Source organism: Rhipicephalus sanguineus, chromosome 4 (assembly GCF_013339695.2).
Source record: "Rhipicephalus sanguineus isolate Rsan-2018 chromosome 4, BIME_Rsan_1.4, whole genome shotgun sequence".
Classification (NCBI taxonomy): Eukaryota; Metazoa; Arthropoda; class Arachnida; order Ixodida; family Ixodidae; genus Rhipicephalus; species Rhipicephalus sanguineus.
The window spans coordinates 102,623,773-102,651,661 of record NC_051179.1 but is presented as its reverse complement, the minus strand read 5'-3'; the positions used below and the strand labels follow the sequence as shown (position 1 = coordinate 102,651,661).

The window sequence follows — 27,889 nt, the reverse complement described above, 5'->3', positions numbered from 1 at the left end:
GAAAATAACATGTGTATGTCAGTGTTCCAATATGCAGTGGTACATATTGCTGGGCTCATAATGAACAATCTGGCCATACACCTGTGGCACAAGATAAACATAAAAGAGAGAGGACCACTATGTTATATGCACAGAAGATTGTACCAATCTATACGGTTGTTTGGTAGCTACTCATCACTGAAACAAAACAAAAAAAAAATGGCAGATTCCATGCGTTGTGGGAATCATTTTCTTGCGAAGCAGTCGGCGAGTAATTGTCTATGCTGCATTTTTGGCTTTGAGCCAAGCGTTACGAGGTGGATCGACGTGTTTTTGTAAATAGACGAGTTGTGTGCCCATCGTGAGCTTACCAGGCACATCGACAACACTGACGCTTAAAGGGTAATTTATGGTGTGACGTAACGTTAGCACTCACGTTAGAGCACATACGCAAGTATTATCGAGGCAAAGTGAACATTATGGTGCGATGATACGAATATCACACGTAACTTTCGTTAGCGTTTATTCCTCCAGGGTCGAGCAACGCTTCAATATAGCTTGCTGCATCATGGGAATGCAATTGTAATATTTATTAAACTGTTATAAAAGCGGAGCCAACACTGGAACCACAACTGACGTTAACCCCACATGACGCCTGTGTCATAGGAGTACATATGTAACGTTTATTGCTTAGTATACAATTACATAACCAGCACTGCAACCACAATTGACGTTGCACCAACATTACACTTGCATAGGGTTCCAAAGCAGTTTCAAGTCTTGGCGTGGCTCTGTGGTACAATACCTGACTGGTACGCAGAATCCTTGGGTTCGATTCCTGCTGGGTTTCTGATTTTTATTCTTTGCATTCATCAGCTCAACAGTTCCGATGTCAGTTTTTCTTAATGCGACAATGTCTGTTCACGCCGTTCCTGGGTAGATATAAACTGTCAATCACCTGTGGCACATACCTGTACACCGCGACCCGCTATAAACGGGTATGTGCCACACGTGCCTGGAGGGAAGGGTTTGACGACGTAGGCGGCTAGATAGATAGATAGATAGATTAGGTAGGTAGAAAAAAAGAAAAATGCTCAAAGTGCCTGGGGTGCGCAAATTTAAAAAGAAGGAACATGGCAGGGATGGGATGGATCCTATCTTGTCTTCACCTTGCCTTGTGTTCTTCACCTAGTCGTGTGTGTGTGTGTGTGTGTGTGTGTGTGTGTGTGTGTGTGTGTGTGTGTGAAAAACAGTTTGGTTGTCATGGTTTATACCTAGCAGGTGACACATTGGCTGTCCTTTGCTCCATGTCTCAAGCAAAGAAATTAGGAGGGTACAATTGCTTGTTTCTAGCAGCAGCTGTTGATCTTGCTTCCTTTGGTGGAAGCTCTCTTGGTGGGCCGATAGTGCAGTGTGTTCCCGAGATACCACATTGTTACACTTCGTGTGACGATATTTGCTGCATGCTGCACAATAAGAAATGCTATCTGTTTATTGCAAAATTTTGTGTGCATATTGCACAAGCCAAACATGCACCAAGAGAGTTAGTGCTTTTCACATATAGCCAGTGAATCGAAGGATATTATTTCCAATAATTTTGTTAGAAATAAGGTTGACATAAATTGTTCAAATATTTGCTTATGTGATGTACCAACTTGTGCCTGCGCATGTTTGGTTATGCTGTAATAGCTTGATATCCACATTACCGGGTACCATGCTTTTTGTGTGCCATGCGATGCCTGCAGCTCAAGATCCACTGCCGTGGCGATGAGTGCCTCTGGTGAATGCTTTGCTGGCTAAATCTAGTGAGCACGTGTGAATACTGAAGAAAATGAATGGGAGGGTGGCTGCAGCAGTAGTGTGTGTTCAACTTTCGTATTTCTCAAGGTATGTGTTCTCCTTCCAACTTCTATTTTGCTCACCACAGTGCAGAGTAACAGACTGGATACTCACTTCTGATTAACCTCCCCTGCTTTCCTCTTTCTGTGCACTTTGATATCCATTTGTCTCGCTGTTTCCATCTTCCAATAAGTTATAAACAGCTGATTTCCCCCATGCTTTTCTGCCGTCATTGCCTGTTGCTTCATTGTGAATGTAACTAAAATATCCTTCTTGACTAATGTAAACTAGCAAATCATTGAAATGGCTTTTTCTTGGCTATCTTTATCATTCCATTATTGCTGTTGTGTATCGTCACAGATTCGCTCTGGAATGGAAACCTTGACTCTTGTGACTCACAGATTTATGCATTTTGGTGTGCTGATTTCAGTATTGGCATTTTTACGTTGATGTGAATTTTGCACATGTTATGCTTGTTGTATGTTTATTCATGTAAGGCCTGCGTCTTTAATATTTGAAGCGGAATGTGCTAAAATCTATGCACAGTAGAAAAGAACTAATGGTAGCAGCAAAATGGGGTGGATCTCCGATCAATTAGCAGTGGTATAGCCAGGAACCTCTGTCGGGGGGAGACACCCTCGCGGCTAGACAGTGGGTACTGTGCAGATGGGTATCGTCACAAGCCGTCTTATGCTAGGTATGCAGCAGTGAACAGAAGTTTCAGGAAAAAGGAGTGGTGGTGACGTGATCCTGCGAGCCATCCCCTGGCTCCTAAATACGGTGATCAGTACCACGTTTTACAAAATAATCAGAACACTAAGCATCACCGCAGGAAATCTGTGTTGCAGCTCACATTGAAAAATTGAGGTACATTTTTGCACACTTGTGCAAATACCACATACAGTGTAGCAATGTGTTGGCATCCGCGTGGGTGTCTGAGGTTGGCACTATTTTATTGCTTAGCATAACCCATGTCTAAGGAAATGAATAAACGAAAATGAGAGCTTTAAAGCTCATTACTAGCACCGTTCGCGCAACCATTTGCGACTGGAGAGCAAAAAGCGACTCAAGCTGACCGATGTTCACACCTGCGTGCAACTTATACCTGTTGCAGCACAGGGTTTATGTCCATTCGTATTGCCATTGCCCTGTAAGATAAGCTGGCAGCCTGTTCCTGTGCATCTGATTGGTCCAGACAGTTGCAACTGAAAAATTTAGCAGCGAGCGACTGAACCAAAGCAGTCGCTTTGCGCTCAATGCGGCCATTTGCGACCAGTCGCTTTGCAACTTGGTTGCGTGACCGGTGCCTTTAGACACTTCAGCATCATGCACTCTGCAGCTGCCAGAAAAGGGCAGAGTGGGGTTCCTGGAATAACGTCCTAGAAGTGCATATATCTATTCCATTCACTGCTTCTTCATGTCTGCAGAAATAGAAACTTTCTGAGACAATGGCTTAAGCCATTGTTTCAGAAAGTTTCTATTTCTGCAGACAAGAAGAAGCAGTGCATGGAAGAGATATATACACTTGTAGGCAAAAACTTATGACAATCATAAATGGATATGTGCCACAGAAATTGGGTAAATCCTACTACTCACCACTGATCCACTAAAAATGAAGAAGGCAACAGTTAGCCCAACAACAAATGGCTGCGAAGCAACAGTTGCGAGCTGATGACCCTGAGTACGTACAACGAGAGAATGCTAGGTAACGGGAAAGGCAATGGCAACTGCGAGAAGACCCCAAAGCAATGGAAGGCCTACGCCAACGACGACGTGCCCGTAGATCTATGAGAGGTGCAAACGCTTGGTTTTAGCGCGAGTTTCTGTCTCTGGAGTTTGGACATCCGTGTCGTGTCTGTGACTGTGCTTTAACTCGAACCTCCCTGTGCCGAGAATCAACGTAGAAACAACCTAGCATCATCACCTAGCTAAAGCCTAGCAATGACCTAGAAGCAACCTAGAAACAATTTGCATCACCTAGCAAAGGCCTGGAAACAACCTAGAAGCACCCAGATTAGTGTTCAGAGTCATCCAGTTTCGCTGTTTCAAGCCTTGTATGGCTTAGTGCAAGCTTCGCCAATTTTTTTCTTTTTTTTTTCTGTCGAGCGCACGGCTTAATTTCAGTGTCGTGTGTGCGCGCACAGGCACGTGGCAGCTTGTTGCAGCGACCATGGTAACTGGTGCGTCACACAATGCTCAAATCAGCCAATGGCCATGAATTTGGGTATATGGCATCATTTGTAGAAAGAAGAAGGAACAATTTCTAGCTGACTTTGAGAATTAATTGTGAATTCCAGGCTGGTGTGCTGCGCTATACTGTTTGGCTCGCGTGTTCCCAGGAACCTCGACTACCAATCGCTAGCTTTTTCTGACCAGGCTGAAAAAGTGTTGCAGGGCCCCTTTAACTGAAGGCAAACCATGAAGCAACGTAGCTCCTAGCCATGACTAAATCAAAGATATGTGTTATCTCGATTTCGCGGTCTGTTAACAGCCATTGTTCAGATTTTAATTGGAAGTTTCTTAAGCAACGCTCTGTCAAGCTTACTTTGTTTTATGGTGCCACAAATATGACACCGTAATTGCAAATGCTCCTAGGCAAAAATTCTATTTACTTCAATCTATACTGGCCAAAATACGAAAAGTTCTTCTGTAATGCACTCGGGAAAGGGCCAGCAATGCCTGTAAAATGTTGTTTTCTTATTCTCAATGCCAGTCACAAATTGTTTTTTTTACAAAACTGTCACAGTACACATTAAAATCTCTGTTATTGCATGTAATCGCCAATCATTGTTTTAACTTGGTTTCTTTTCACAGATCTCTTGAAACTAATAAGTAATCGATTTACTGCCCTCAGTTCTGTTGTGCGTGTATTAAAAGGTGTATTCAGTTATCTCAAGAATGTTGCCAATACAAGGCTGCTGTTAAGGTTACACCATCTTGCAGTATTGTTGTGATTATTGTTGTCACTTGTTGGCATAAGTTCCAGCTCCTCTTTTATCGCTCATTTGCTGTCTCTGTGTGCTGTTTTAAAGACAGTTGTCATTGACAATGCTGACTGGCATGAAATAATCAGTGCTCAACCATGAACTTCCTCTAACTGTATCCTTGCATCTGGGCTGTTCGTTTATGTTTTTATAAGCCAGCATTGATATGAGCAAACAAGGTAGTACGATGCATTGCTGCCATAGCTTTCCTTTCCAGGTGCAAACTGAATTTCTACAGCCCTTGAATGCAAGACCATGTTCGTGTGGAGTGTGCGTGATTTTTGTACCAGTACCAGCTAGATGAGCTGTAATGGAATGCTAGAAAACTGTTGTCACGAGATGTACATGGCCTGTTATTTCTACCCTACTTGCTCGTGATACTCACTTGTATTCTCTCCATCTGTGCAGGGGCTGATGACATTGAGGAGTCGAGACCTTTGGGACATGTCGGGACACTCCCCTTAGTTTTCACATACTTATTACCAGGATGTGTGCCTTGTTGTTTTGATGAGAAGTGTTTTGCACCACCTTCTTCTTTTACTGTAGTAAACATTATGAATGAAATAGCCAGATGCTGACAGGAAACCAATGAGCAGTTGGGGACATTCTGGCACAAGCTTGTTTCAGGGAAAAAAAAGATGCAGTATGAATGGTCAAAAATAGAAAGCAGTTTCGAGTGACATTTCAGAGAAACAGCATTTGCTACTGTCGAATGTCCACATGGTGTGTAAGGGGGCAGTGGAGTAAAAAATTGTGACCTCTGTAAGCAAATGTGTTGCGCGTTCTTGATTTGCAGTCAAGAAAACATACCTTTATGTTGTTACGTTATGTTAACCTGTTGTGTTGTTTTCTGTATTGCTTCAGTGAATGATGATTTGAGAGATATACTCCGGGCATCCTTTATATATTTGTAGATTAAAGCCAGGTTTCATGCTTGGAGCTGTGGAGAGCTTGGTTTTTAAGAGTTCAATGAAGGTTGTTGTTTTATTGTGCGACCAATTTCAAAGCACATTGCTTCAGGCATGGAGCGCAGGAATATTTGAGTTACCTAAATCTCGTGTGCCAGTGTCATACGAGACTCCGATGACAAACATGTGCTGTTACCATGCTGCCAAAAATGAAGCCCATTCGACAACTCCGTGAGATATTAAGAGCAAGGGAGTCCTTCTGTGTTTCCAACACAAGTGCACAATTGGAAGGGACAGTTTGGCAGCTTTTGGCCACAATTGCTGTAGGGCCCTCGTCCACTGAACTAGATCCAGCTGGCATACACTTCAGTTATCCTTGATACCAGGTGATCACCGCTTAAGTAGTCTCCTGTTCTATGTACCTTAAGCTGTACGGGGCTCCGCACGCTTTTAATTGGCTGACTCAAAGGTGATTGCACTCTTTAGCAGTTCAGCCTTTATGTCATAACTATGGAGTCCACAGCTCCGAAAAAAAAAAAATTCTGGAAAATTCAGATGAAATATTGTTGAGTCAGTGCTGCCTTGCAGTTGTTGTGTCAATGTGCCGAGATAAAAGCTTGGTGTGTAGGCTTCTAGATACATTGGATCATCAGTGTATTGAGCTGAAGTTCTGTTCTGTTGGTGATCATCTGAAGGGTATGCAAAGTGTTAACTTGTATTACGTTCATATGGTCAGTAATCGTTTCCATCCACTTTAGCAGGTGTAGTCGCAAAGGTGCTTAGCATGAGGCAGCCAAGACAATGACACACGAATGCTCACACTGTCATTGTAGCGTTCATTGCTTTGCACTGCACAACTCTGCAAGAACAATGGATTGCCAACTAGCTCAGTCTGCAATTATTCCAGATTATAGTTTACCGCGTTATGTCAGTTTGCACCTAACATTGAACTTGTTCTCTGCTTTAGTAAAAAAAAAAAAAAAAACCTGGAACCCAGCTATGCAGTGCAAATGCTTACTCAGTGCAAGCCTTAAAGGGCCCCTAAACCAACTAGAGGTCAAAATTTAGTTGTGGTGTTGTAGTTGTGCACGAGTCTACAATGAACACGTAGCCGCACGCGTTTGACGATACAAAAGACGCCCTTGCTTGTTTCGCTCTTTCCATCACTAAGCTACTTTCGTTGGCTCGTCTCTCCTTCTGGCTGAGTGCTCCTCCTCACCATGCGAGGAGGAAGAGCAGCAAGGGCACATACCTGTGAGTGGACAAACACGTGTTGTAGATGACGGGCAGACGACATGTTGAAGTCACGGCTAACGCTGAGTGGATGAGGAATGCCGAAAGGCACAGGAAAGGAGAAGGAACTGTTTTTTGAAATTTGTGAGGCACCCGCAGCTGGCAGCGCTGCCGTGTCTGGCATTGTTGATCGTGACGGCAGTCTGAACACGATGCGCGCATTTGCTTGAAGTGTTAAAAAAATTATCGGAGGTGGTTTAGCGGCCCTTTAAGTGTAGTTCTTTATTCTTGCCTTGAATGTTTGTAATACTATGTAAGAGGATTTGGTTGCATACACAGTGTGCCTTTTTCATTTTATGTGGCTGTAATGCTGATCGTCACTGTGAGCTCAAGTGCACCTGCATTTCTTGAGTATATGGGTGAAGTCTGCTTGTTGAGCAGGCTTCTTGTGAGTGACATTTTTTTTTTAAAGCATTGCTGCGATTAAAACTGCTTGCATATTAACCCTGGAAAGAATGTGTTGTATACAGGAAAGGTGCAGTTGGCATATAAATGCGATGAAAGGTGATGCTTGCGAGCAAACACAGCTAGGCAGTCCTATAAAAGTGCAGATTGCATGGATTCAAGAGAAACCAGTCAAGTTATTTTTACAGTTGCATTGAAAAATGTTTATATACTAACGAGGATCTCATAATCAACTGCTGTACTGAGAACCTTGCTAAAAGCTACATAAAAATACTAATATAGAAAACAACAAAGCAAGGTTTAGTAAAAAAAAAAAGCATCATTAAAGGGACACTAAAGAGAAAAACGATTTCTCGCTTATTGGTAAATTACGCTTTCACAATACTGAAAACCAACACCTACCGCAAGAATACACTTGGTAAGTGAGAAAACACGCAAAAAGAAAATATGTGTGGGAACGCCATCTTGATATGCCTGCCGTGACGTCATAGGTTTCGACGGCATCTGCAAGGTCATACGTAATTCCTAATCAGTAAAAATGAAGTACATTGTTCTCTGAGGGGGCCCATAGACTTTAGATACCAAGTTCCAGAAAATTTCGTTGAGCCAATGTCACCAAAATATGAAAAATACGCTTTGAAATCCTTGATGTCATGTGCAGAAATTTAGGTGTGAGATTTGAAATTGATACTTTGACCTTGATTTTATCCTCCATTAATGAACATATGATGGTGAAATTAACGACAGTAGAGTCTACATTGAGCATGTGTAAGACTAGTCTTGCTCCAACTCGCCCAACTTTTAGTTCTCCTGCTATATCAATGTTAAAACACTAAAGTCTGAAGTTATATTAGTCTAGCATTCTTTTAGAACGGTTATAATAATTTTAAAGAATAAGTAGTTTGCAACAGTATACGTGGAGTTATTTCACATTTTAATCACTGAAAAGGCTCGGGTGGGATACCCATATTTAGTAACCGCCCTAGGTAGTGAAAATTACATTTGCAAATCTGGCACAAATTATGTTTGAAAAATGTCTATGGAAGTAAATTTCATGTATTGTTTGCTTACACATTAAAGAGATAAGATGACAAAAATAGACCAGTTGTACTCATGGCATTGTTATTAAAAGCATTATAATTATGACCAATTTGAAAATTATACATGATGTTTAATTTTTATAGAGCTTAAACGGTACACTTTCATGGTATTTACTTAGGATATGATTACGTATTTCATAAAAGACGTATTTGCTGGCAAAAGAATGCATGCATTGTGACAATGTTTTTCTGGCCTGCCACAGTAAGCGAGGTCAGAGCTTGCGTTTTGCCTAACCACCTGGTGTTTCTCTTTTTGCCTCGTGTGCATGAATAAGCCACCTTAGGTTATCAATATTGTTGCCCCATAAAGTGTGTGTGTTTTTGTAGTGGCAAATATCTTTTTGAGCACACAGAAAATTGATGCATTCGTAAGAAGCACACTAGAAAGTGTTTTGTCTAGTATAAATTTTCTGTGTATTTTTTAGAATATTTTATCTTAAGAGGATCTTGAGTATCTTTCTGATTATGTAAAATGTACCTTCTTTCTCTTGCTTGACTGCATGTCCAATACTTCGTGCTTTAAGAGGACATAAGAGATACCGTTAAGGTGACGAACTCTTTTAAAAAGCTGTTTTTGTTGATTGCACCGTTGAACGTTAAAGGAAGATCAACACCAAGGTTTAATTTCTTTAATCTGGCACTGAAACCACAGCCCATATATATTAGAGCAATGTGGAGTTGGCATTTCTTCCTCAAACTTGCAAGTTCAGTGTCGGTTCTTTAAAAATACAATGTAGTCCACATCTTTACCAGCTAAAAAGTTGGCTAAACCTGAAAAAATGCTGTTATAGTTTGTGATGCCATATTGGATGGAGCAGCTTCAAAGTGGCATGTGTGTTGTTAGACGGTTCCGGCTTACTATTTTACACAACTCATCTGCAGATCATGCAGCATTTAAAATGTGCGAAAAAAGGAGATAGAGCATGTGAAAGAAAGACGTGCAGAAGATGCCTCGTTGAGTCTTCGTTTCTGTTCACGGCGTCCTTGGTTTTATACTTTCAGAAATGGTGAACGCAGACCCAACTGTGTCTCTTGCAGAGCCCTACATCAGCGAGATAACGAGCGATGGCCGCACGCTGTACGCGTGCCCTTACTGCCCGTACACCTCCGTGCGTCGGTACACTGTGAAGCTGCACCAACGCACCCACACGGGCGAGCGGCCGTTTGTGTGCAACGTGTGCAGCCGACGCTTTGTGCAGCGTACCCACCTGAGGGTGCACCAGAAGCGGCACATCGGAGTGAAAACGCCCCGCAAGTTCAAGTGCCCCGACTGCGAAGGGCAATTCCCGAACAAGAGGTCGTTCAAACTGCACTGCCTGTCGCACAGTTGTGGGTTAAATGTCACGCTGGAACACGGTTAATCCCGAATACTGCACCAGAGTAACCCCAAAATATATGAACTATTTCAGTGCGTGCTGGTTGAATATGGAGCTTAAGAAACGGCGGACCTGGTGCCCTTCGTCAGTGTTGGCTACATCGGTCTGCTTAGTGGACTTTTACAGAAAATCGTCGTCATGTGATAGAACTAGATTTTATATTGCAAGAAGTGTGAATGAACCTGCTGTGATTTGTTTTTTGATTATGCAAGTAATCAGAGTAAAGCATCTGCAATTCTGTTCAAGTGAAGCACCTTGTATCAACGCGTATCTACGGATGATTATAAAGGTTGCTCTCCTCCCAAGTCGTGGTTTTCCTCCTCAGCATGAGCTCCGCCTTCGACATTTGTATACTACTGTGCGGATGATCAATGAGGCTACACTTGGTGTTTGTATAGTTGATCTTTGTGCCATGAAGTGCTCCCACAAACCCGGCGGCACTGTAGTGTTCCTGTTAATACTGTACAGGAATGTAAGCCTGGCTGCTCTTATACAAATACTGAGCCGGTGAGATCACTCACGCAAGTAGCGTTGGAGCATTTCAAGCACCGTGAAGTTGCTGGCGCTGCCATGAATGTATGACTGCCAAACCTATCTAATGCAAGCTCATCAAGCTCGCACGTGAAGCTGCACAGTTTTTAATGCAGAGATAGATAGATAACTTTATTGTACACCGAGGAAGGAGAGCCGGGTTTTACCCCGACGCCCCTGCGGGCCGCTCCCACGTTGGAACAGGCAGGGAGTACCTGCGGCATCGTGGGCCCCTGTTACGATCGGCATTTGGACGCGACGTGGCCGGCGCCATGATGGGCGCTGATGTCAGTCACGCTTGTCACTTAATGTTTCCCCTTAGGCTGGTTCTTGGAAGAAGACACTGAACGCGGCATGTTTTGGGAACTTATGCCCGCGAGGGCAGGCATGTGTGCAGTGCAGCTGCAGTCAGGTTCTGACTGGAACAAAAGGGAAAGCATCGGACGACTCTTGCTGGCGGGTGCAGTTGGCACGGGAAAGCGTCTACCTCGGGTTTCTCACCAAACCGCTGCATTCCTGCTTTCGCGAGCACAGACATAAAGGAGTGCGCTGGTTCGGGGAAGCCGTCGTCTCCCTTTCTGGAGGTCAGCGACACTTCTTTCCCTTCTGCCCTTTCGGACTCTCATCCTCACCCTGTGGTCGTTGGGGTGTGGCTTGTGTGTATTGTTGTTGGTATTGTGTGACTCATTACCTCCTTTCGGGAGGCCGGACACCGAGATGGCAAGTCGCCGGATTGGCGGAAGCTACGGACACCGGTTTTGAGTGCCTCAAGGTTGTCTGACTTTGGGCTTTATAAGCCGGACACTTGGTGTCAATCTCTCTCTCTTGATATCTCTTCATGCATCTGTAAATAAACCTCTGTTCTCTCTAGTACGGACGCGCCTTCCTCTCTGCAGAAGATGGGCTAACGGGCACACCGGCGGGGGCCAGCTACCATTGACGTGACCCGCCGGGCCCGAGTGAACCAGTCTGATGAAAGCGGTGGGATAACACGAACCCTGGTCGTAACACCCCTTGGATCATGCCTTGGATTGCCCGAAGCTGACGGTGACGATCCGTACTTTTGATGGCGGAATAAAACCCTTGTCTTGGGATGATTTGCGCCTTGATTTAATGCAGAGAAATGTGAATCAATTTTGGGACTTGCGCTTGGTACTACGCACAAAAAGAAAGAGCGGGTATTCCTTACCTCAGAATTAAGACATTACAGCGTTTCAGATGTGCTGGTGAAAGCTAGCAATATTTTTTTCAGTCTGGAGTTTTGCACTCAGCAAAGTAATATCTGCAAAAGTAATCGACAGGATACACGCACTGATGGCACGTGCATGGAGCCAAAGATTACTAAAAACAAAAAATCTGGAGTGGAAGCTCTTGTAATGCCTCACTGGCGAACATGAAGCCAGGGCTTGCCCCTACTTTACCTCAAACATATAGGCTTCTCAGGCAGTGCTTGCTCAGAGATTGAGTGGTTTTGCTCTGGTAATGTAAATGCAAAGTGCACTATGAAATAAGAGCTTGTTGTTCCAGGTGAACGTAACACATTGAGGTGAGTATGGTGTCGTGGTCAATCAGATTTGCCAGGACTTCAAGGCTTAAGGAAATCAGTAACACAAAGAGACTAAGCAGCATCTGCCCGGAAAAATTGCTCATGTTAAACTCATAGGGTTTGTGAGAAAAACGCTGCTTTTTCTTTGCTGCATGCTGTTATATAGTGCCCCTGGTAAGACTGTGGAGGCCTGGCTTTCACTGTATATATATATAATTTACACTTCAGTAATTCTTTACAGCAAAGCTGTCTTTGCCTAATATGTGCCATAGTAGTAAAGTCGAACCCGGATATATCGAACCTGAAGGGGATAACAAAAAAGTTTAAATATCTAGGCAGTTTGATATATGACATAGTTTATATATCAGATATATCTAAAAGTAATTTTACAATTCTTCGATATACACATAATTCGTTATATGCGGGTTCGACTGTAGAAGTAGTAGGCACCGCCGGGGAGCTAACGTTGGCGCGCACTTGTTCGTAAACGGGAACGGCATCGCCGTGCCGAAGACGCAGCGTTGCAAGGTTCGCTGTCCGACCGTGTTCACGAAGTGGATGGGCCAGTGATCTTTTTTAAATCCTCCTTAGGAAAAACTCGTCCATCCGCACGTGTATATAAAAGAACCAGTAAGTGGTTGAGTGGTTGTGTCGACATGCCGCTCAGTAAAGGTGGCCGATTTTGCAGTCGGCACTGAGCGTGATGGACAGTGCCTGAAGATGACCAAGAGTTCGACACAAACATGCATTGCCCGCAGAATAAGTTGGCTGGAATGTTCCTAGATTTTTCCCACGAGAAAAATCTAGGAACTCTCGGCGGGAACAGCGATCGACTTTCCAGCTTGGAGCATCGTTCCAACGTACGTAGGCAGAGCCTTCAGTCAGGAGAAATTGATAAAATTGCTTGTAGGCAATCCGCTCGTTAGTTTGGCCCAACGCTCTTAGATTTGAGAAAATCTGAAGAGCGTTCGCTTGGCTTTTGTCATTCAGTCTGCACGAAGCTGGTGTACAGCGGTCAGTTTCGCTAAGCCACCCAAGTTTCGGTTTCGTTTCTCATGCGCGAAAAAACTCCACGAGAGATCGCTAGCGTCGCTTTCTATTCCGCATTCGACATCATCATCACCATTGACGAGAGTTTCGTTTTTCTTTGTTTATACGTTTCTCTGAAGCACAGCGCGCGCTGTCGCCATGACAGAGTGAGCGTGTTCTTAGTTTTTTCCTCGGCGAGGTCGCGGGCGGCCGGTGATTTATTTTTCCTCGTTCTCACCTAGGATGAGGCTGGGCCGAGAGCGGAGCGCGTAGTAGTAGTAGCACGCCAACCATCAGCCGCGGAGCCGCTGCGGCAGAGCTCGCGTTTTCAGTATTATTTCTTTTTGAGTGGTAGGAGACGCGATGAGCGCGGTGAAGAATTCGAACGTGCCCAATCCGCCGAGCTCCAAGAAGCGCGGCGGAGGCTTTCTTCGCCAGGCCAAGTCTCGGAAGGACCACCCTGCCGACTTGGAGCCCATCACCGAGGAGGAACTCGCCAAGAAGGACTCCATCTCTCCCGAGGACGTTCTCAGACTACAGAAGATCACCGAAGGTAAGCGCTCGCAATACAACGCACGGAGGACGGCGTTCGCGAAGGTGCGAACGGCGGCGCGCCGCTTTCTCGCAATGTACCGTTATGTACAAAACGGTGCTAGCGCCCTGCTGACTACCTGACGTCGCTCTCCCATCAGCTGTTTTTTTCGGCGCTACCGTGCCGTGTGACGTGTGCTCGTCTGCTAATAGCAGTGGCGCGTGTTGTTTCGTGCTGGTGCTGCCGGCGCGCGCGTTTTATCGGTATTATTGATCTGGAATCGGGGCCTTTCTTTTCCTCTTTATTCGTGGATCGCGCTAGCGAAGGTCGCCGGTCTCCCTCCATGCGCCGTCCTTCGCAGAACTGTCGGGTGTTGCGGTCGGGCGTTTCATGTATTCCACTCGCGGCGATCTATACATCCCGCGGCCGGCGCGTCTACGCGTGTTCTTTTCGCGTGCGGTCTTGATTTGGGCTGCGCTACGTTTGTTGGGGTCGCTCTAGGCGAACATATGGCCGCGACGCTTCAGCGGCCCGGGTTTTCGCTAATTGCTGCGAGTCGCCCGCGCACGTCGTAAATTGATTCGGGCGGCTGTCGTAATGAAACGCTTAACTCGGGGACGAGTGCCAAAAGGCGGACAGAGCTGACATCCGAAACTGATGCTGCGATGCAGAATGACGTTCCCGCCGTGAAGGCCTTCGCGCGCACGCGCGAGAGCGCTGCTGTGAAGCCTTCGGTAAGGGTGAATACGAAACCGCGAAGGGTTCGCATGGTTGAGCTGCGCGCATGTTTTGTGTCGTGAGGTGTTGTAAGTATTCTGAGCTTCTGAGGTCACGTATGCACTACGCTCGCGTCTCTTGCTAGACTTCGTGCGAATGCGTTGAGTACTTCCGTCATAGAAGAGATTGCGTCGTAGGAGATCCATGCGACAGGTCCGGACGTCAGGCGTGTGCACGTACTACAATTATCTCTGCGCGCCCGTCCACCGATTATGTCCTTTAAAAGAGGTCGTTCTCTTCATCCGTATTTATTTCGTCATCGGCTGTGCAATAGCCCGCGCAGGCACCGTCATTGTGTGTGGATGCGCTCGTCGACCCACCGTTGTTGTGGTTTCGTCAGCACTGCGCGCGGCCAGTCGAGTTTCGCAATGAGGTGATGCACCGAGCATGAGCTCTTCTCGCGCGGCGCTTGCATCCACGACAGTTTTCACCGCGGGACGTTGCAGGGCGCGGGAAGAATAGGATATGAGGGGCGTGTGACGACGCGACGTCAGCGCGGTCGTTTCCGTCAAAGGAGTTCGCCAGCCGTGCGTTTTCTTTTTTTTTTCAACTGCACCCACCGCAGCGGAAAACAGATAGAGCCGTGTTTGGGTTGCCACACGGAAGTCGTTCCTTTGTATTGTACGCGTGCCCGTATAACGCAACAACAGCAAGACCTGGCGAACGTCAGCGGACGGTGCTCCCTATTACGCACAGGTTGCGGAGCTCGCAATGAGTGCTGACTAATACGGCGCCAGCACGAGGAAACGGATGCAGGCTGATATGCGCCGTCTGATGATGCACTGTTGTCGGGCGCTAATAAACCGAGCACGTCGTTTTCGCGGTTCTACAGCGCGCGATGCGCTGTCGCGCACGTGCCGTTTCTTGGCAGCGTTCGACGCGGTACGTGCGTTGCGTATCGCTTTCAAGTAGTCCTGAACGCTGCGTGAGGCTTAAGCGGTATTACAGTCCACAGCACGGACTGACTGCAGGTTAATTCCTGCAAATAAAGTATGGAAAAGTACGATTTTTTGACGGGACTAGAAGACAAGGGGCAAGCGCTTTCTTTTTTTTTTTCTTGTTCCGTGAAAAGTTGGCGATTATTCGTTCTAATTGCTAGAGTTAATCAACAAGCCCAGCGTCACGTTTTGTTAAGCTCCCTACCGGGAGTGCATGGTGAAGCCATATCCTACCTCTAGTCTTCAAAGAAAGAGAGAAACAAAGGGCCGCGTCATCATGGGGCGCGCTCACAGCACGCGCTTGTGCTTCTCTGCTGCTTCTGTTAGTGGACTGCTTTACTCTCCTGTACTGTTTTGTTCTTCACTCCCTTTCTTACATCACCACTGCTGACTACATGCTGTTCATGTATCGGCCGTGCGCACTTGACATTTTACACTGGGATCAGAAGTGATCCATTTTACTTCAATGATTTTTGTTTAATTATTACATATGCCTTCTCCAAATAAATGATTACTACTGCCACTATACTACGAACGTTCTATAGTATAAGCTTACTTTAAAAATAAAAGCTCACTGTTTCGAATATATTGTTTGGATCGTCTTCCACAGAAATTTACCAGTACCGCGGTCACGTTTCATCCTAATATTGGTCAACAAGCACGCTCGTATAGTATGGCGAGTAAGCCATCTTGGAACGCGCAGATTGTGAGAAGTGGGCGTTTCCTGTTGATACGTATGTATTCTAGTGCACTTAGTGCACTATGCAAGATCGCGTAGCCAGAAATTTTTTTCGGGGGGGGGGGGGGGGTTCAACCATACTTTATGTATGTTCGTGCGTGCGTTTGTATGTGTGCGTGTATATATACGCAAGCAAAACTGAAAAATTTCGGGGGGGGGGGTTCAACCTCCCCCCCCCCCCCCTTGGCTACGCCCCTGGCGTGGCAGCAGGACTGGCTTCACTTTCGGGACATCGTCATTCCACCACTTTTTATTTAACAGCGCCTTCCTGGTTTCAGAATAGCGTTACCGACAGCGCATGTGCCGTCGTTACCGCTGCTCTGACGTCTTAGTATGGCCCGTATGCTAATGTCCGCGGCAGGTACGTGCGGCTATCAGCTCCGCATCTCCATTTCTGTGGATGCCTGCACGTGCACAATGTAGAGGTATCCGAGGGGCTGCAGCCAAAGTGAAGATATCTATATTAAATCGGCGACGGGGACGGACTTTATCGGACTTGGTAACTGTCCGAGACTATCGCCGGTCACAAGTGTTCCTTTCCCTTTTTTCTTTGATCATTTCCTGAACCTGTTACAGATCCACTGAAGAGAAACGATAAAACTCCGTGAGGAGGCAACCCCCTTCTGCTATAGGGTGTGCGAATAGTGAATTTTAGAATCGAATCGAACAGCGATGACACCGAATCGAGTAAGAACAAGAATCGAATGTCATTCGAATAGCCTTCGAATACAGCCCTAGATTTCCAGAGCAATTTATTTGAAAAGAAATATTCAGTAGCTTTAATAAAGGAACATTGCTGTTGGTTTTAACGGACAAAAAAAATGCCGCAGTTATGTAAACCGCGGAAAAAGCTCGAATACAGCGGCGGCTTTAGAGCCTTCGAGATATTTAGTAACTGCAGGTTGAACTATGGTAGTTACTTCACTATTCAAGGTCATAATTCCCCATCACCTTTTAAATAGAACCGAGGCATAAAAATGAGGCAATGTTTCATGAATCAACAATCGTGAATTTCATGATAGTGGTGCATTAGACACTTGCTTCGGCGACACTGGACTTACTTGTAAGCAAGCAAGAACGCTTTCATCTGATGCACAGTATATAGTCTCTTAAATGTTTGAGTTGCATGTGTCTTAGTAATTAAATATACTTAAAACCACGAAGATGATCCTTCACTGTTCCAACGTTTTGTTCTGTATACAGGGTTCTTCCCGTCGGTGCCGATTATTCTAAAAATATTCGAAAGATATTCGGTATTTCGAATATGCGCACTTTTCGACTCGAGCACCGAATCGAATAGAACGCTATAGGATTTATTTGAAATTTTTCGAATATTCGCACGCCCCCATCTTCTTCAATACTGAAGAGGCCAGCGTGAGTTGTTGCCTGGGAAAAAAAAAATTTGTTAGTAAGGCGCAAAACGTAAATCCCGAACCATATAGAGCGTTTTTGCCGGCGTTTTCCCGGCGTTTCGTACGCCGGCGTCCCTCGACCCCGACGCTACCGGTGACGGTGGCCGAAACGTCCACCTCTGGACGGTCCAGACATGGCCTTTAGGGCGGGTGACGCCTTAAAACTTTGGCTTCGGCTTGAGGAAATTCAAGACGCGGAACTTTGGCACTCGTATATAGTTTAGTCGGCCTGTTACCACGAAATTAACGCAAATAGGGTTTTGCAAGAATGCTTTATCAGCCTGAGGTGATTTATTGGTTTTATTTAGTGTCTTTAATCGCATTTGTAACGCAGAAGGGTTAACGATTGATCTGCGCTTAGCCAGAGGCCTTGGGATAGCTCTGCTATAGTGCACGTTTCAATTCTATGCAGTGGGTTTCACAAATTTAGAGCGAATGGTTTTCCGAAATATATACGGACTCCTCTTCATAGGCGCCGTAATCTTGCAAGTACGTTCTTAATTATCTAAAGATAATCGAATACCACTGGCAGATGCCCGAGGCATCTGTGTGTGGGCGAAGTAACTATCCTCTCTTTTGTCTTGTCGTAACAACAGCTTTTCTTTGCGTGCAGACAAGTATGGAGGCATATAAAAGCGTGCAGCGAGTTCGCATGTTAACGTTGCATATCCTGTGGGGCGCGGTGCTCCCGGACAATCACCCTTCGTAGATTTGCGCTTCCAGTGCACACTTATTGGCCTAGCTGTCGAGCAAAACTGGAAGGCGGAAACGGCCATGTGCGTAAATTTTTAGGCTATGTCATCGTTGCGTACGTCACGGCGTTGGTGGGTATACACTCGACATGCCTCGAATAAACGGACACGCCTTCTTTTTCTGCAGTAATTGGTGCTGAAGTCTACGGTATCTATGTGGTAGAGATGGACGGGGGCTAGCTATTGTATATGTTTTGGTCAAATATGCATTACTTCGATGGTGTTCTACACGTCAGCTGGGTATTCGAAATGGGCTTCACGGGTACTTTTTTTTTTGTCTTCTGCGACGGTACTGCGGCGCAGATATAATCGTGAGTGGACATTTTCTCGAAAGCCGACGAGTGTGTGATTAAAGTATACTATAGTATAAAGTGTCTCAGTTCAGATCCGTGATGTCTGTCTTTGATGTTTTCACAATGTTCAAGGACATGTTCGATATGACTGTATACCACGGGTTTTGCGTCATGGAAGCGGCTGATATACTGTCACGGGGAAAGTTCGCACTGTTTGGGGATAATCTTGTGCAGAGACAATTAATCTAATCTTGCATATTTGCGTATGTTTCCTTTTCACAACGTTGCGCATTCAAATGACGAAAGCTAGGCGCGCGCGTTGAGGACCTGAGCGCAAGATTGATGATGATCGTTGCGGGTCTATGTATAGAGATAAGCCTAAATAGGGGCAAAAAAAAGAAATGTTTATTGTATAGTTGCGCTCTTACAACATTCCGCGTCTTTCGGCTTGATCATTCTCATCATCATTCTTGCCAATGTTTCCGCGATCGCTGATATGTCCGGTGTATCAATGAATAATGTGCCTCCCCTCTATAAAAGCGTTAACTGCACGAAAGCGCAAAGGAAACGTTGCCTACGGTACTTTTCGGCTATTTCCGTGCGGTTTCTGTTGGGCCAAAAGGCGCCGGTTATATTTAGCCGAGGACTTATGGAGGAGGAGAGGGGGGAGATATTTCACGGAGTGATTTTCCGGTCCTTGAGCGACGTATAGTCGCGGTGTTCGTATATATGTTTTTTTTTTTCCTCCGGGTGAAAAGCTGTCCCAATACTTGCGTCTATTTTCGTATATATTAAATTATAATGTACTGCTTTTTTAGTAATAGCCGTTGTCAGACGGATTTCCGCGATCAGTATGACTTCGAGAACAGCTGTTTTACAGTAGGATGTATATCACTGTCAGCTGTGTATTTTGGTTTTGCTGTCACTTGTGTATTTTGCGGTTGTCCCTGTGTTTTTTTCTCGCTACTCCACAATGCATTCATATCAACTAACTCGGCTTTCCTTGCTATACTATTTTTTTGTCCTATAGTTTGTCCGGCTTTGTACGTCGCGGGTTCGAATCCCGGCCGCAGCATCCGCAATGCCCTCACAAAAATGTATGTAGACAGTCTATAGACTGTCTAAATCCATTTTTGTAAGGGTAGGACGCAATGCAAGAATGCCGATTCACGTAGTTTTGGTGCACGTTAAATGAGGTGAGGTATAGGCTTCCCAAGCAACGCTTAGCGGCGCTGCTGCTCTTGACAGGCAGCGCCATCTCTGGCAGAAAAACAGAAACTGGGGTGTTCGCAGCGCGCGTTTTCCCTTCTCTCCACCGCGTTGCTGCTCGCTTCTGTGCACGTGCAGAGCTCTCGCGGTGCACTTTCGGCGCCTCGCAATGTACCGCTTGCAGTGCGGCTTCAAAAGGATTTTCAAGCTTGACTGGCACTTCCGAAAAGCGAACTTGATAAAATGAGAAAGGCTCGTCAATCACTTAACGGTGAAAGAGCAGACGATCGACGACAACCACGCCCGACTCAAAGCGAAATGCATTTCCCAAGTCGCGATTACACCGTGTAGGACGTATACCTCGAGGTAAGTCTCATTCTGTCATGTTAAAGATGAATAATGGTCCACATGCACTCCGAAATGAAGCCGTACACGCTATCGATGTTCTGCGGCGTGGACTACGAATCACATGATTGTTGTTTTGATATGGCATGCTTACAGTAGCAGCCTTGTACTTTCGTGAACAAACGTTTGCGGCGTGCGAAAAAAAGATTATACGGCCATGGCACTGCTTCCTGAGAAGGTTAGAGTCAAGTCCTCCGTGCCGCTGGAGAATCACCCGCCGATTAAGACGCGAGGCAGCTAGCTGAGCTTCAACCACTGTGAAACAAGATGAACTGCTCGCCTCGTTTTTAGGGGCGAAGCTCCTTAAGGCGGCACCCGTTCGTCCCTCGTAGTCGTAGTCATAGTAGTCGTAGTGCGTAACCAGTCTTACGCTTTGACCTCCAAGGTGGTGCCGGTGGGAGATTTTTCCTGTGCGTTGTTGAACAATAAAAAATTCGCAGCGTGCGCGTTAACTAAAAGCCGAATTCTTCTGTCTCTCATTCCCCATTAGCAGCCATTGGCATGTTCCAGTAGGAAACGTTAGTAGAAGTAGAAGTGTAAGTGTTAGCTAAAAGCAGACTTCTTCTGTCTCTCATTCCCATTAGCAGCCATTGTTTACCTCCAAGGTAGTGCCTGGTGAGATTTCTCCTGTGCGTGATTAAACAATAAAAATTTTGTTCAAAACGCCGTTTATTGATGAAATAAACCAACGAAAGACGCCAGATGTTTTGTAAAAGCAAAACGAAAGAACGCCAGATGTTTCTAAAGCAAAACGAAAAGACGCCAGCTGCTTAACGAAAGACGCCAGATGTTTTCTAAAGCAATGGTTTTCTAAACAATGAAAATTCACAGCGCACATGTAAAATTAAAGTGAGCTGCAAGTCGTCATAACTCATGGAACCTTTAGTATAAACGCGCCCGATCTCACGTCGGTGATGATGTACTGGGCAGAATTCACGGAAGATTCACGGTTTACCGATGAACCTCCGCAGCTTCGCCCACTCATCATCATTCACTCCGTGGATATGCTGCGATTTTTTTCGGCTCTCGCGTCATGCTTGCAGTCTCTTTTATGATATCGACTTGACAGGCGTATAAAACCTGTTGCGTGAACGCGGCTACAAAATCGCACAAAGTCAGAAGGTGACAGAAGGTTACTTCAAGGTTGCAATTGCAAAGCATGTATTAAGTGCCAGTTATATTTAGCGGCCTAAGTATATATCACCCCAATAAAGTGACGAAAACAAAGCAAACCTGAAGAACGATGTCAAAGCTTGCTGAAAATGCACAGACGTCCGTTCCGGCGTGATAAAGCAGCCTTCCCGACGCGTGAAATGCAGTCGCCGAACTTCTGACAATGTGCGGAGTTCAGTTGAATTCAACCAACCGCGCAACGCTAACGGTATAACGCGAATGTGAACGTTCAACAACGACGGGTAGGTCTCACGAGCACGGGGAATCAAAACACAAAGCTGCTTCGCCTACAACCGTAACTGGACTTTAACAATGCGAGAAGACAGCGAGTAATCATTACTGTAGTCGCTGCGTGCATGCGCCCCGTTACTTACCGATTCAGGTAGTCGGAACGAACGAAAGCGATGAACTCAGACAGCCAAAATAGAAGGCGAGACAGCGCTGTCAGCTATCCACGCTTGCCGCCTTTATTTATCGTGCGACACGCCCGGGAACCGATACTGTTTAACACGTGAATCGTGTGCCTTGTCTGCACTGTTGTGGCTGGCCACTAAACCGCAATACTTCGGACCACGCTTGCGCTTCCGCGGGGTCGCTTCTGCCATCGTGGAAATGCGCAGCTTCGCACAGCAAGCCTCTCGGTTCAACTTACCCAGCTGACCAGGGGCGTAGCCAGAAGTTTCTTTCGGGGGGGGGGGGGGGGTTCAACCATACTTTATGTATGTTCGTGCGTGCGTTTGTATGTGTGCGTGCATACATACGCAAGCAAAACTGAAAAATTTCGGGGGGGGGGCGCGGTTTGAACCCCCCCAACCACCCCCCCCCCCCCCCCTTGGCTACGCCCCTGCAGCTGACGACCTCCCAGTTACCCGCACCGAGAGAAGAACGCGTGCGCACGTGCGCTACCGCTACCGTGAAAGGGGCTGAGTCGGCCGCGCGAAGGCACGGCCGGGCTAGACCGCACGCGCGCTTAGCCCGGCCGTGGCGAAGGTTCAGAGCTTTCCGACAGAGCCGCAGCGCGGCTGGCGCGGCGCTGTCGTCGCGCCGCAAACTTGAGCTTGGGTTCCCTACACAGGGGCTCGAAAGATATCCGGAGTGCGTCTTTAGTTGAGTCTGATGTGGCGTTCAAGGCTGCATTTAGATTTTCTCATTTCTCTCTCTCATTTCGGCGTACCGATTTCCACGTTTTGTTTCGATTTAGTGATACGTTGACACGTTGTTCACGGGTTCGCGGAAAATAATGAATAATGATAATAACAATAATGACAATAAACTAGAATCCAAAAGTTATTTTACGTAACCCGCTGAACGCCACACATATGAAGCAACCTGCGCGTCGCGTGACGTAATTTGCGACATGGTAAATTACGTCACGAAAGTCAACACCACCAAGAACGTTTATTTCGTTGTGCTCCTTAATGGACGCGCGGGTAATTTTCCCCGTTTGGCATATACACCTTTTCAACGAAGGCTCCCTGGGTATAGCGCCCTTGAAAAGGTGTACAGGCATAAAAATTCTTACGCACTTAAAAAAATTCTAAATATGGTAGACCGCGGGGAGCTCCCATTTTCTGCGGTGATTTCGTAGGAGTTGCTAACAACTATGTGCACTGTTTTCGTTGGCATAAACGTTGTAAACACGGATACTGGCGAGCGCAGTTATTGTAATGACGGATGCCTCAAAGAATAACACCACGAGCGCGATGACGATCTCCGCCCCCCACCGCGCACGTTTTACCAAGAATCGTGCGTTTCGTGGCACGCACAGTTGCTGCAGCTGCTCTCTGTTTTTTTAGCGCTATCTTCAGCGCACATAGCTAGACTCTCACGTGCTTTCGTTAAGAGCGGCGCATCTCACTTGTTGCAGCGTTGTTTTAACGCGAGAGCGTTAAAGAGGCCGTTTCCCAGAAATTCCGGTGTCGGCAGTGTTGTCGTGAGCCCGATGGATGCAAAGAATGAAAGTTAGGGGTTCGGGCCACAGTCGAACCCAGGCATTTCGCGTGGCAGTATAGGGTGTGCTACCACACAGCCACGCCAGTGCTTGCAGCTGCTTCGGCAAAAACACTGGCGTCATGTATAGGTCGAGGAGCCTCGTTAACAGATGTAGTATTGCGTGGCAGAAGCGCAGAATCGCCCCCAGGCGTCAAAGCATGGCATGCGAGTTGCGCAACGAGTGGGTGGTTTAAAGACCCACCGATTACAAAGCGCTCAGCCATGATTAATGAGCCACATCATCAACAAAGTGTGCAGCTGCGTATGTGCGCGCATCGCCTGCGTATACGGACGCGTAGTGACTACTTCGCCGATCCGCAGAATGATGAATTGTGGCGTAGTGGCAACGGTACTTGCATTGGTACCCTATAGGTGAGTTTACAACGGCCAGTGTCGCGTGCGCAGGCGCTCCTTTGCTCGCGGCACGGTTAAGGAGTTCGATCAAAATGAAATCACCGAGAAGCGAAGCATGACGAGCGAATGAGGCGGTTCGAACAGGGCTCGATTACGCTGGCGCGTTCCACTCTTTTTTTTCTTCTGCGTAACGTGTCTGCACAAGCGCTCTGCTGGGTTGCGTTTCTTTCTTTCTTTCTTTCTTTCTTTCTTTCTTTCTTTTGCTATACACAACACGGCACAAACGGATCAGAGGAAATCGGTGGAATCCTTGACTACGCCCTGCGTTAAAGGGGTCATGAAGCACCCCTTGGGCTGATTGAAAAAACACATCCTGCGGAAAGCTGACACGGCTATGAACTGCTCTGCCAAATATTACAGTCGTGCGCGCCGCGTAATGGCCACAAGCGGAGCGCGAAGTTGCCGTTTCCCCAGGCACCCTCTTTTCAAACAGAGGCCGGTTCTCACTCTCGTCGGTGGGCGGGGCGTCTGTCCGCTGTACGTCGCAAGAGACATAGCATGCTTATTGGCCGATAGCCGACGTAAATCGAGAGCGGCGTTCGGATCAGATGCGCTTCTTGCCGCGGGGTGCCGCCACTTGCCGGCGCCGCACTCCTCAGTACACGGTAGCCGCACTCGCGCAAGCGAATCACAGCGGGAGAGCGATCGCGTTTCATGACGCGCGCTGGCGTAACTTCTTTCCCCCATGCCATCCCTCCCTGTCTGGCTTCCAGTGCGCTCGCCGGCACGAGAAAAGAGAGAAAGCGCTGGGAGCGTGCGCCAAACCCCCGTAACTCCGCTGATTCTTGACGGATTCGAGAAATTTTTGCGGCAATCGATTCGGGAGGCAGTACACTCCGATACTGAGGCCATTAAATCATTACTTGGGAAAAGTGGTTCATGACCCCTTTAAAGCTCATATAGACGCCCAGAGGAAATCTTGAGCGTATGCCATATACCAGAGTGGTGTAGGCTACTGCTTGAAAGTGCACAGGATGGGACTTTTCGATGAAAACCAGTTTTTCCGAAGAGTGCAATAATATAGAATTACAGTGCGGGTCGCTGCAAGCATAATGTGCCAGCTCCATTGACGTGACGCTTCCCGATAAACGTATATCTGCTACCTGCCAGTGATAACAAAAGCCAACATTTCCGTTATGAAAGTTTACTTTCACGGGAGTAATTCATTAAGCAAAAGGTTAATCAGCGCGCCATAAAATGTGTTCATGAATCATATTGGCGATTGTTAATTGTGGTGTCCTTGGCTGTAAATAAAAATCTCAAATGTCCTTATTTTCGCTGATAGAGACAGAAGCGCGCTGTATGCGAAAATAGAGAGATGACGTCACGGCGATGGTGTCATGTGGTTGGGTAAGAATGCACACGTTTAATTCACGTGCGCACCAACGCATTTTGTTTGCAATTAGCTCCACGTGCTAGAGTGCATACTTACTAAATCTAACGAGAAATGTTGCGTTCGCGTCACTAAGCGCTAAGTGTTTAATCTCGCCCTACAGCATTTCTTAAACTATAGGCCTCTCCAATTCGACTCGAACGTAGATAAAAGAAACACATCTCCTTGTTCCTTTGCTGTCACTCGATGTACGCTTACCCTAAAGGACACCGGAGAAATCATAATCGGTAAAAATATATTTAAAAAGGCGGCAAGTGCTTTTCTCTACCGTATTCGCGATGTACGTAAACACATGGGCTCCGTTTGTCCGCGTCAGTCGTCCATGCATCGCCTACTACGCCTGACCCACGTGGCCTGACCTCACCAAGATGGCGCCGGCGTTCAAAATGGCGCCTCTTGATTGCGCTGCGCATTTCGTGTATTGCACGTTTCCCGACTTCGAGAACACTATGAAATATTATTTTGTAGCCGGTTTAGGCGAGTACATTCTTGGGCAAGCAGTCATAGACTTGAAATCGTTACAGTCGGCGTCATGGGCTAAGGTCGTCATACTCATACAGAATATCAAGGTAGACGAACACAAGTGATTTTTTTTTTTTTTTTTGCCCTATAGTTGTGGAACCTTCGCTAATTCGAAGCTGTAAAAACCCCTGACGTCATGTGCGGCTAAGCGTTAAATTCGGGGTATATAGACTATTTTTACGGTTGGGTTTCGGTGCCGCCATGTTGAGCTGTTAATCTTGCCGTTTTGCATCTCGAACAAATAAACGGAACAGTGCTACGGTGAACGCGTATACACGTGAAAGTGGTTGCGTTGGTGCATTCAACGTTTCCTGGCCTTGGTTATCAGTTCACGTCACGAGATACAAAAATGATAAAACATTCGTTTAACAGCCCAAGGTGTCGGCGCCCATATTACGTAAAATCGTCTGTAGCGTGTACCGCAACGAGTTCGTTTTTTTTTTTTTTTCGTCTTTGCGCATTGGCTGCATGAGCTCGTTATAAGACTGGCATTTTTGTAGCGTGATTGGTCTCTTCTTGAGTGGGAACAAAGGTACACTGTTTCTATATAACAAAGTACTTCGTTCGCCTGGTTATTGAAGGCGACGACGCTTAGAAGGTACCCTGGTTTTGTTAAACATACGTGAGCATTTGACTTTACACTATGACACTTCGTGACATCAGCGTAAATGGGTTGTAAAAGGTGACACTATCGAGATATCGCGGGATTTTGTAGGCTATATGTGTCATATGACCAGGTGTCATATGACTTTCGCCAGGCCATATGGCACCGTGCAGATCGCTGAACATAAATAGAAGACGTCATGGAAGCAGCTTGTCACAGCGCGTCATAGCGCCCAAGATAAACCACATTGTCGTCAGCACGCAATATCGACAGGGGCGTACATCGCTTTGCCCTTGTTGGCAGCAGTGATTCAGCAGATTATCACTGTCATACATTTCTCGCTCGACGCAAGACGTGCCTGCTGTCACGTATTCAAGCTTTTCGACGTCTCGTACCCTAAGATGGCGGCCACGATGTCGTCAGTGCGAGCTCTCCATACTGTTGCCTTCTAAACTTCTGTTGCTGGCATGTGTGATTCTATGGATGCAGCGAAAGTATTCCATAGCCAGGTCACTGCTGCCACGAACCGAACGAAGGCACGACGAGAAATCGCAGTTTTTATTATTATTATTATTATTATTATTATTATTATTATTATTATTATTATTATTATTATTATTATTATTATTATTATTATTATTATTATTATTATTCCGCCCACATGCCCGCGCGCCAGTGACGTAACAATAACATGTTTACAGATCGCCAGAAATAGCTCCTTTGTTGTAGTCAGCTTTCGTGACGTTCGGCGAGGATTACTTACGTCACAAGCAAGTGTTGAGGCGCGCGTCGTCTGTGCGCAATAGGCATTTGGGTGCTGTAATGCATTTTACGCACTTCGTTACGTAAATTATTACGTAACAGCAATCGTCATTCATATCACCTACCTGCCAGGAACGCCTATAAATAACAGTACAGTAGCGGGAATGCGAGTGATTAATAAAGAATTTTGATGCGAGAAAGGCCTCCTGTAGTGGTCAGGCTGCTTGATCATGATGAATGACTTGTGTTAACAGACCTATAATATGCATTATGAAATAAAGCTGTGCGCGGCCCTAAAATTATACTATACATAAAAAATATATCTTGATTTGACGCTTGTGAATTGTCAGTAGTCAGCAAGCCTGGGTCCACAGGTACAGCGTCCGTTGCACTGGTATACAGTACACGGTACCTTTGTCACCTCTAATACTGTTATTATTATATGGCTCATTGTACATACATCTCATGGCCTTGCGTAGTACGATTCAGTAATGATTATTGTTTGCGTAGCGACGAACAAACGTTTTAACACCCGGTTGACTGCACAGCGTGTCAGTATCAGTGATACACAGAAGCTAATTGTTTTTCCGAAGGTTTCAAAGGCAACTCGTCAAGGTGTCACCATAGGCAACGACGACCGGATGCATTAATAGGCGTGCGCCAGATAAACGTGCAAATGAACCTGATGGGATATAAGCCGGCTATACGCGTATGTGACTATTGTGCAGTGAACTGTGATGCGCATTACATATATATGTGTTGCTCGTACGCTTGTCAGTTGTTATAATGACGGCTCGATGCAGCGTGCTGTGACGTCAATCGACGCGATGTAGAGGTCGATTTATCGTAAACGTTTGCTTGCATTCATACAGTATGTTACATCAGGCACGTAGGCAAGGGGGGGGGCCGGGGGGCCCGCCCCCCCCCCCCCGAAATTTTTCCAGCCTTCTATATTGCCAGGCAACTTTTCTTTTGTTTTTGC

General features: G+C 46.2%; 3 protein-coding genes across 3 annotated transcripts in view; all 3 read left to right on the top strand.

Moving 5' to 3' along the window:
• The window catches only part of LOC119390488 (3 beta-hydroxysteroid dehydrogenase type 7), a 442,541-nt gene that overhangs the window by 177,594 nt on the left and 237,058 nt on the right, over window positions 1–27,889 (top strand). The gene's annotated exons all lie outside the window — the stretch shown is intronic.
• Window positions 9,513–9,869, top strand: LOC125758263 (protein krueppel-like). The gene has a single exon (XM_049415286.1). The coding sequence runs from the start codon at window positions 9,513–9,515 to the stop codon at window positions 9,867–9,869; it is 357 nt and encodes a 118-aa protein (XP_049271243.1).
• LOC119390479 (protein unc-119 homolog B) overlaps window positions 13,139–27,889 on the top strand; it is a 45,554-nt gene continuing 30,803 nt past the window's right edge. Inside the window, exon 1 of the mRNA XM_037658095.2 lies at window positions 13,139–13,543. Within this exon, the coding sequence (XP_037514023.1) occupies window positions 13,354–13,543 (190 nt within the window). The 5' untranslated portion in view covers window positions 13,139–13,353. The remainder of the gene's footprint in view (window positions 13,544–27,889) is intronic.

What these genes read in the sequence shown, in the direction of transcription:
- LOC125758263 (XM_049415286.1), top strand. Translation starts at nt 9,513, where the DNA reads ATGGTGAACGCAGACCCAACTGTGTCTCTTGCAGAGCCCTACATCAGC.